Consider the following 10,858-nt stretch of genomic DNA (forward strand, 5'->3'; position numbering starts at 1 on the left):
CATATTCTGCTGAATAAACGGCGTTGGATGACGATGATGTGTGTGTATTAACAACCAAAGCAAATATAATTTATGAAACATGGCAACAAGCCAAGCCTAGTCTTCATTGGCAATAAACAATAATTGAGTTAATCCTGCCTGTGCAAGCTCGCGATAATGACAAAGCATGGCGTGCGGTCCATTCCCCCACAATAATTGTGAAAACAAACGGATTCATATCCACCACCATGAACTTATTGCATGTAGACATTTGTCCATAGAAAAAACAAAGGCCAAAACTCATTCACCATCGTTCAATAATTCCACTCTTAATCAAGGAATTTTATATTAAAGTCAGATGTCATCTTCACCTTAGCAGAGCCAAAAAAATTGTTGGGCATGGCATCAATGAAGAGTTTGGTCAATGTGGCCCAAAGAAGCAGATAACCAGAACTTAGTATGGTATACAATGGAGAGTGGAAGTATGGTATACAATGTACAAGAGGGAAACAAATATGGTATGACATATATATTCATTGTCTATCTATCTATCTATCTATTTGTCGGTAATATTACATTACATATACAAAGATATGCATATCAATGTGGAATCAAATCTTGTAAAATTGCATCGTTTCATGAGTGTTCAGATTGAGAAGAGCTGCATGGGCACTGTTGGGGCGGGCGCTTGAAGGCACAGTGATGTACAAGTTGTTTAGACAAACAGCTATGTACATGTAGTAGTAGAAGAAGATTTTAACATCCAGGAGACTAAACATAGTACTTGATGGAGATCAGAAGGGCGACCACAAACAGTCCGAGAGGTCGACGGACGAAGGGTTGGCCTGGTCTTCCGGATAGTGCTGATTGAGCTGACTCGAGACCACGGATGATATCTCTGTGTTGTTGATTTCTGATGTGAGTCCTGTCTCTTGTGACATGCTTATCATGGCCTGAGGCTGAGTATTGTTAACTCTTCCATACTTGTTCATCTCCCATGCTCTATCATGAGCAAAGGATGATGGTGGCTCCATCTTGCATTGCTTCAAGGCCATCATTTCACTGCTGCCAACACCTTCATAGAGGGCCCTTAGAAGGGAAGTTGAAGGAAGACCACCTTGGGAAAAGAGTTGGGACACCATTGGGAAGCTTTGGTGATTTGGGTCCATGGAAAATGGTGAAAGTTGAGGGGTAAAGTCCCTTGGGGCATAACTGGTGGTGTAGGGTGGGTCATTTTGCATGATGTTGTGGAGAAAAGAGTAGTCAAGTGTATCACTAGAATTAGGGTTTCTGAAGTTGGAATTGTTAATGGAGGGCTTGTCAATGGAAGTGGAGAAGCAGGTCACATGCTGGTCCACTGATTCACCTCCTTGTCCATTTGAAGGGACATAAGGTGAGGATTCCAATAGTGGAGGAAGAGCCGGAGAGTCCATATCGTTTAGATAACTTGAGCTCCTACTCTGCCCAAGCGGGGCCTTCTTTGGTCCACAAGATTTTTGAAATATTCTCGTCACAACCCATTCATCCTGTGCACAGATACAACGTCATCGTCAATCACAATGTTGAGCAAAATTTGGGCCTTGGAATCAAACTTTAAAGTTTAGCCCCACATTGACAACCCCACAAACAATAACAAGCTGACAGACAAGCATTCATAAAGGTAGTAGAAATAATTAAAAAAACAGAAGCAGTTGTATGTGAACAAGTTTTGACATCAATGTTTCAGATCACACTACGTTATCCATCATCAATTTCTCTCCTCCTCTTCTTTTACATAATATATCTTTTTTCTCCTCTTCTTCTTTTCTATGATGGATTGTGCAGTGTGATGGAAAACTTTGATGACAAAATTGTTTACACAATCATCCAGAAAAAATACTAATAATACTGATGAATTGTCAAAATCTGATAGCTCTAATAGAAACAGTTGAATTATTAGTATTGTGATTGTTACCTTGGCGGTCTTGGGGAGATTGGAGTAAGAATACTTGCCCTCCAGGCGGTATTCATGCATTACCCAATTGCTTTTCTCTCCTTTAGGTGCCCTCCCTTTGTAGAAAACAAGAGTTTTCTTCATACCCACAAGAATGGAGGTTCTTCCTTTGAACACCTCCCTGTCTTTCCCTGTTGCTTTCCAGTATCCTGCCTGTGTGGCTCTGTTTGTGCGTTGACCAGTGGGATACTTCCTGTCCCTCAGAGAGAAGAAATACCACTCTTTTTCTCCTATTTTTGCCCTCGCTGCAATCCAAACCAATTCATTCATGGTTAGCCAACCAAATGATCCATCATAAACCCACAAGAAACCCCAAACTCCAGTTCCAAATTATTGTATATGTTACAAGCTTGGCAAGAATTTCACAATTCTCATACATAACCCATAAAACTCCTATCACAAGAAAAGTCGTAAGAAGATTTGAACTCAACACCGTCTAGATGCCTATAACATGATTTTTCTCAACAAAAGTTGAAATCTTGAAATGAATATACAGAATCAGAGAGAATCAGCAAGGACATGATACTTGTCCAAAAAAGAAAAAGTTGAGATCTTGGAATGATCTAAAATCAAATCATCAACAATTTTGAAGTCTATTGAAGAAGATTTGAACTCAGCTACATGGCAACAACATGATAAGTCGAGATCTAGAAACAATCACATACCTGGAAGATCCCAAGGCTCACACTTGTTGAGATCAACTTCAGCAATGGCTCTGCATGAGAAACTGCTATCAAGGACCTTCTGATGAAGATAATAGGTCACCAATTCCTCATCCATGGGATGGAACCTGAACCCGGGGGGCAGGTTCTCATCATCAATCCTACTCATCATCTTCCCATTCATGGACTCCATTGAACCCACACGAGCAAACTCTCTCTATCAGCAATAATGGCAGAATTGAGCACAATGGGTGTTCAGAGACAAACAAACACTCTCTGCCCTGTGTATGCTCTGTTCCTGTTGTCAGAACAAAAGCTATGGCAAATGGGTGGACTAGGGTATTGAATATATTAAGTTCTACGCAGATTTCTTTTAGAGGAAGGAAGCTCAGCTTAACACACAAGACCTGTCAGGCAGAGATAGATCGACAGACAGGCAGCAATAGGTAATCTCCTAGGTGTTGAATCTCCTATAATACTGCTCTATGGCTTTGGGCTGTTATTAAAAACTCTTCAGACAAGAAGCCCCGATTTATAGAGAAAGTGCGAGGGCGGGGTGGGGGGTGTAAGAGAGAAGCCTCAGAATTACGTACTCCGCAAGGAACTTTCTCATCACCCCTCTCTCCATCTACCAAAAACTACTTCTGATTCTCCTCGAACCAACCTTCCTAACCCCGTTTCAGGGGTCACCCAACCTCAAACCGCCACGTCAGCGCAGCAATTACCAGGCAACCTCGCCACGTCAGCTAACAACTTCCCAACCTCGCGTTCCAATTCGCGTGGCCTCATCTCATTCACCTTTTCCCAACTCTTTCGTTTTCAGCCGATTTGCGCGCGAAATTGCCTAACTGGGAAACGGGCCCCGCATCGACGGTTCACAATCCTCCACGTCGTCACCTCCAAGTCAACGTCCGCGAAGCCGCCACGTGGTGGGGGCCTCAAGTTAACCGCGGTTAGCAATAACGCCGTTTATTCCCGCGGCGGGGGTTGCGCCGAACCCCGGGTTTCAAACTCACGGGACTCGTTGTTTTAAACGGGAAAAATTGATACTGCCTACAAGGCTCCAGATGTTGACTCGTCATTATTTCTACTGGGCAAAAGAGGGCTGTTTTACTGCGCTGCTCGAGGGTGACGTCAAGGTGACGTCATCGTCGGGACAAAATTGCCGGCGCCTCCACTTACCGGCCCGTAGACTCCACGACTTCCGGCCAGCCGACAAGGAAGTAGAGGGCGCCGCAAAGTGTCAGTCACGTGGTCACATGAGCCTCTTGCGTTTAATACTAATAAGCGCCCTTATTTCTAATTTTCTATAAACCCTGCCATTGAAATGTGAGCCCCCTACCAAACCCTAACAAAGGTCAAACCCACCCCCCGCCCCCTCTAAAAGAAGGGTGGAAACAGTCCAAAGTGTTTTTTCATTTTCTTCTCATGCTTACAATCCCTTTCCAATAGCTAGTCTACCTACCACCTCCCAGAATACATTAAATTTCATTTTAAAAATAACCCCATCTGAAGAGAGGGAGATTTTTCAGGCTTTTCATTTTCCAAGGAGGTTATATGGGAAGACTATTTCTTGGGCTCATTATTTAAATTGTTCCCATCATTTCTTTGTGCTGCCATCTATATAATTATATCATCTCATGTTCATCCCAAGAAGAGTATTTTTCTAGATATAAATATGTTTTGTCGCTTTAAACTTATAAGTAATAAAAAGAGGTAAGAAGTGATTTTTTCAAAAGTTGTGATGTGTCTTTGAGTATGTCGTGAGTTGGATCTGAAGACTTTTTGGTTTGGCAGAGCCTCCATGTGTTTTTTTTATTATGGGATAAAATGGGATTTTAGGCTTCTTTGAAGTCTTTTGTATCAAACGTCGTTATAAAGATAGATACAATAAATGTGATAATATTGTCTAAACATAAGTAAAACAAAGATGACAAAAAGGCTTAGTGGCATGTGTTTCAAGACGCTAATAATTTCAATTTTTCATTTACAAAACTTCTTATGCGAATTAGAAAAATGTACCTATTCTTTTTGCTCTTAGAATGACATTTATTTAGCATTAACATTTCATATCACACTCTATGATCCATCATTAGGATGAAATAGCATGAAGGATATGTAAAATGTAAGATGTAAACTCAAAGACTATTATATCTATTGAGAGTAGCTTGGTCAACATCTTACATTTTACATCTTTTGTATGCTCTTTCATCGTGATGATGGATTATAGAGTGTGATATGAAACATTAATGTTAAAACACATCATAATAAAAAACCAAAAGTCTATAATAGATTGTGGAAATCTTATTAGATAAATTGTGAATTTAATTTAAAAATATAAATGAATTCATGTTCACCAAATTTTGTTATTTAGGTCTCTTTGTTATTACTATTATCCTCGTCTTTAGTCATATAAATGAATAAATTATTAGCAATATAATTATTCATGAATATTATTTTCCAAGTGACTAAACCTATATGAGTTGCATTCAAAAGAATAATAATATTGCAAAGGTAAAATTTACCCATGTCATGTCATTACCTTCTTTTTTTTGGTATACATTTAAGATAATGGATTGATATGTGTATATATGATTTACTTCTCTATAAAGTTAGGTTTCTTTTCCTCATTTTTATTCAAGGCTATAGACACACATTCCTATAAATTTGTGTATCCTTATTTATACATTGCAACACATTCAACTTAATTGCACATTTGTTAATTTTGTCCATTGTACACCTACACAAGACATGTGAAAGGACATTCCGTGCCATGCCAAAGATCTTGTTCTAGGTAATTAGATGGTTGTAAGTTCAAATCTTTTATGGTACAATACAAAAAAACAACAACCTACATATGACTATTTGCTCACCTAAGGTTGTTTTCATGATAATGAGATCAATCTCACAAACACTAGCTTAACCTTTGCCTTTTAAAAATCTCATTTTTCTTTCCACTAATTGACCACCTCACAAATGAATAACTTTTTTGTCACATTTAATGGTCGGTGCTAGTATTTAAGGACTTTGTTTGCATTCATTTTAGACATCTAGAAACAAAAATATCTCTAACATTCTAGAACATAAACTAAACATTCAATAATGAAAGAATTATATTTATTACACTAATTAGAGTAACAAATCTATGTACAATGTTCTAGTGCCATTCATTGTGTGTTATTTTCGATCATGACACATATTTATTGAAGACCTAAATAAGTGTATTTTTGTGATGCAATAACAACACTTTCAAGATATTTTAATTTAAGTATGGTGATGAAATCCAAATGATAATGAAGCTTAATCAAACGATTAATACCTTTCATAAGATCAAATCTAGGCACAAGTACAAATTCAAAAAAAATAGATATGATCTTAAATTAGGTCATAACTGTATAACAAGTTCTAAGATACTTACTTTAAAACAACCACAAACTTTCAAGTACAAATAATGACAATTTAAATTCTTCACCAAATACTACACTTTTCTTATAATATTAAACACTCTTATCTATTCAATTTATTTTTCCTAATTCAATGTATAATCAACAACTCCAAACCATGATGTAAACTATCTAATGTTGAAATTTACCATTTTAGTTATCAGCTCTCAAAACAAAGTTTTTTTTTTTTTCACCTTTGAAGAAATATAAAAATAGTATCTAACAAATAAGTTAGATTATCAATTATATATATTGTTCAACATCATAAAGTAATATCATGCCTATCTAAATAAATAATTAATAATAAATTGAAGAGGTAATAGGGAGGTGTCATGTTCCAATTTCAAGGAATGTATTAAACCAATTGATTAATCCTTCTAGATAAATAGTTAGGTTAGTCCAGCGCCATTTTATCCGTTTGAAAAGTGTGGGCCTCAACCTATGGTAGCCGGTCACATTCCTTTCACACGGCCTAGCTGTACCTAACAGCGTGTGGAAAGTGAGGTTTCTTTGTTTTTTCTCCCGCTAATATTTTAAACCGCGAACATTTTTTAATATTTAAAACTGGATAAGACGATTGTGTAGGTGTCACTGGGTGAGTTGATGCCGTCACGAAGCCACCAAAATATGATAATAAATTGTAGAAGATGGAAAAAGACAAGCATTGCGACAAAGTGTTATACAGTGTGAAAGGGGAAACTTGACGCCTATATTCCGACGTGTGGGGAATCCCATTATAATACGTGTATATCTGCTATGGGATCTTCCCATACCAATTTATGTTCTTCTCAAGTGTTTTATTGGAGCCTCTTTTGGTATATACCATAGAATTTGGAAGCTACCATCCCCACCAAATTGGATCACCATTCATCTACACCCAATTATTGCCTTTCTTATCTTTTATTCACATTGGGTTTATTTATATATTTTTATAAGCCTTTTATAAAGGGAGATGAGGATTGAGACTAGGTTCAATAGCCTCTCCTCTTTCCTTCCCTAGGTTTTCAAACAATTTTCTCAAATTTTTTATGCTTTTCTCTGTAAGATAAGGATGATGATGACATTTTTAAGGATGATGATGGCATGCTTATGGAATACTGGCTCATTCTTTAATTGTTCCTTTCCTCATTTGGTATATTAATTTTGGTGTCATCTTTTGTAATTGTTATATTTGTATATTCGAGTCAATGCAGTTCATTTTGAGAAAATGTGTTGATACAATAAAATAAAGATATTCGACACTTTTTTTTATATGTTAAATATTATAAAGACATTTGACACACTTTTATGTTAACTTTTTGTAGTATTTGATCACCTTGGTTCACTCCTCTTTCAACATGTTATCACACATATGTTCTTATCTCTAATCTATTTACATTTATTTGCACACCGTTTATTGACCATAGTTATCATAATTGTATTTTGTATTCCTAGATTTTGCATCCCTTATCATGGTTGTGGCATACACGATCTCATATATTAACCTTTTTAAATTTTAATTGTTGACATTTGTCCTTTTAATTTGTCATTGAGACGTTACTTGGTACACATTTGTGCGACAATTTTTTTGTATTTCCTTGTATTAAAGGACATCCATTTGAGCATTGATTGATCATCTAGTCATCATTTATAATCCCAAGCAATCATTGAGTATTCAATACCAGTACTTTTTTTTGGATCTTTAAACACAACTAACAATTTCATTAAAACCACATATACTTCATTTATCGATCGTTTCACAATCATAAAGTCGGTCTTTCAGGTGAGTTGACTAAGAGAAATTGACCATATTGCTCTACCCATCTCCCTAGGGCATTTTTAAATATGACTATATTTCAAATGGTTTAAAATTGACTTAAAAGTATGGCATAGTTGTGAATTTGCTTTTGAGCTTCTACAAAATTTAGGGAGAATTCACACTTCAAGGAATTTATTATTTTTACAAGCTAATATTATTTAATTCAACAACATACCAAAAATTATACGCTCTTAGCAAATCAAGACATAATCACCATTTTAAAAATCACATTAGGTTTCCTTCCATTTACCAATTGTTTAGTCTATTATGATTTAGTCTTGATTGTGTGAATGTAATTACATATCTCAGATTTGTGGGCAATTTGGCTAGGTTACTATTGTCACAAAAGCCTGCACCCTTGCCTAAAGTTTTTACCTAAAGGCAACCTTGTGAAACATGGAAACAATCTCCAAGCCGTGGGACTTGAACTATGAGATTGAGTTTTTGAAGAAGGCTGACTTCCTTACTATCAGGGTGCACCTAACTACTCTTTGAAAGGAAAAGGGAGAAGGAATGCATGAAAGCAAACTACCTAATCTGATTTAAAGGGGGTGATACACCAAAATAGTTTGTTCAATCATATCTCTGCTTAACAATCCACTATTAATCAATATAACCTCAAAATACACCGATTCAACATTTGTCTTAATCCAACAATTACATATAGATTAGAAAATGAAATGAAATGCCACAAGGAAGGAACTTCACTCTATAACATTCAAGGGCAAGAGTAGATACTGTTGTGCAAATTGAAGAATGAAAACAAAACACCACTAGAGGCAAGAAGATTTTGCATTAATATTGATGGGAGAATAAGATAAAGCAGAGGATTATATTCACTCATAGACAAAAGGAAATTACAATAATAGAGTAGAATACTACTGCTATAGAATCAGAGAAAAAAAAATGACTATCCCTAAGAAGGGTTACAAAATCTATTTTTATAGTGCAAACATAACTCAAATAGCTTCTACCCTAAGGAAAAGTACAACAACTACATTTAAGGTTGCAAAGAACAATCACTGTAAATCTAGGAAAGATCTGATCATGGTACGTATCCAGATGTGGGAAAACCATATTATTCATCAAAAGAAGCTTGAGGAGATAGAAATAATGACCATTATCATTCTGACTGGGCAATGGAGTGTCCCCTTACATTTTTCAGGCATGGGGAATGTCAAAGAGTGGTTGTGGATGATCAAGGGGATCAAATTTGCCAATTAAGAGTTGTTTGTTTCTTGCTATCAACACACCAAGTTAGTGATGTCATCGATCAATTGGTGTCAATCCTTGGGCTTCACCACGTGGACCAATCATATTTTATCATTCCGCCACCCGACCATTCTTCTAACTTTATGTTCACCTATTAACCTTACCCTAGTCACAACCTCACCACCTTTTTACCTTAATTAATTGTTTACCTTGCGAAACTGCAAACTCATACTAACCATTATCGCTTCTTCACAACTTGAAATCAATGTAACATAAAATGCTCGTGACCATGGAGAATGAACTTAACCGCTACTGCTTACTTGCCACCTAGGCCCACTGAGACACGTATCAACCCATTGTCATGTTGCTATGGATAATGGCCTCACATCTTTGGTTAGTGACATAATGATGACGCTTGATCTACTTTCAATCTGATGGTCTTGAAGATGCGTCAATCCTTGTCAGTACCTTGACCAATCAAAACCCTACCCTACGCCAACTCATTTTGACACCCTTTATTTGTGGCCCATAGTTGGAAAAGGTCCCACATGTCCACATTTCACATTGTTGCTATCTCACTATGAAAATCCAATGTACATTTTCCTATAGCGACATAGCGATAATCACTGATCATCTCCAAATCGATAGTGAAAAGGGTATGTTAAGAAATTGGCCCACTTTTATAAAGCACGAATAAAACTTAGCCAGTTGTTACCTCATCTCATAACTCCACTAGCTGCAAAGAAGAAATGCCCACCTGGGATACGTGGCACACTGTCACTATGTTACCATGACTTTTTGTCACGCAACTTTTGATAATGACAAAGCGACAATCATCAATTTCCTTACATTGGATGACTAAGAAGATGTGGGTCCACTGAGATATTAAAATGTGAAGCAACCTGTAGACTTAGGACATAAAATATAACCCAAAGTTTTAAATATATCTTTGATAAAATTAGAATATTAGAATATTTGAAACTATGACTGTTGGACATGTTTGATAGCCAAAACTCAAATTTTGGCAGGAGGGCAAATATGACTAACAATTCTAAGACTCAGAGGGGATACTAGCCTGCTAAGTATATGACAAGTGACCTTAAGCATCCAACATAGTTGTAAAATGAAACTTGTGCTTCGTGAAACCCTAACTCTATCTTTGCCTTCTCTACAATTGCAAAAATTCCGAAACTCTGCTTCCTCTGCAACCTCAAACTTTCAAAACCTCGCAATCTTGTAGAGAGATAACTTGTGCTTAACACTTCTTGGTAAACTAGAAACTAACCAAATATATACAAAAAATCCTAACCCTCTCTAGAAGCAGGGTTTGAGGTAAACCCCATTAACTGGAATGGGTAGAACATTACTGCTTTGCCTAGATAATTGGAAGGCATTGGCCTGCTTACAACTGGTGATAACATAAGGTCTATCCAGATAGCATCAAATTTGGAGTGCCTGCTTGGTTTGGCTCTATCTACATCCCACTTGAGGACAAGATCTCCTTCTCTAAAAACCCTAGCTTTGACCCTCTTGTTAAAGCTCTTTTTGACCTGTTGTTGATGAAGTTCAAGTGTTTGCATAGCTTGTTGGCTCTTTTCTTCCAGTTCCATTAATTCTGCAATTCTAATTGTCATGGCATCATGTTCAACCAACTCCAACTGATAAGCTAACTCTAGGGAGGGGAACTCAAGTGAGATAGGAAGTCTGGCCTCCCTTCCATATTCCAACATGAAAGGTGAATTCCCAATGGCTCTCTTAGGTGTAATTCCGT

The 10,858-nt window shown here is 36.9% G+C and overlaps 1 protein-coding gene across 1 annotated transcript; it reads right to left on the reverse strand.

Moving 5' to 3' along the window:
* Positions 1-308: 308 nt before the first annotated feature.
* On the reverse strand, positions 309-3,138 carry LOC149535759 (NAC domain-containing protein 92-like). The gene is made up of 3 exons (XM_089804499.1): positions 2,638-3,138; positions 1,934-2,217; positions 309-1,505 (listed from the first exon to the last, which is right to left on the reverse strand). Exons 1-3 carry the CDS (start codon positions 2,825-2,827, stop codon positions 774-776), a joined length of 1,206 nt encoding a protein of 401 aa, XP_089660625.1. The 5' UTR covers positions 2,828-3,138; the 3' UTR covers positions 309-773.
* Between the last annotated feature and the right edge of the window lie 7,720 nt (positions 3,139-10,858).

The sequence above is a fragment of the Cupressus sempervirens genome, chromosome 10 (genome assembly GCF_028749045.1).
Source record: "Cupressus sempervirens isolate cs-2001-9-10 chromosome 10, ASM2874904v1, whole genome shotgun sequence".
NCBI classification, from domain to species: Eukaryota; Viridiplantae; Streptophyta; class Pinopsida; order Cupressales; family Cupressaceae; genus Cupressus; species Cupressus sempervirens.

Bases quoted from the DNA above. Each gene is read 5' to 3' on its own strand.
- LOC149535759 (XM_089804499.1), bottom strand. From the start codon at position 2,827: ATGGAGTCCATGAATGGGAAGATGATGAGTAGGATTGATGATGAGAAC. The intron at 2,218-2,637 runs GTATGTGATTGT...TTTGGATTGCAG, and splicing joins TGAGCCTTGGGATCTTCCAG to CGAGGGCAAAAATAGGAGAA. The intron at 1,506-1,933 runs GTAACAATCACA...ATCTGTGCACAG, and splicing joins ATCTCCCCAAGACCGCCAAG to GATGAATGGGTTGTGACGAG.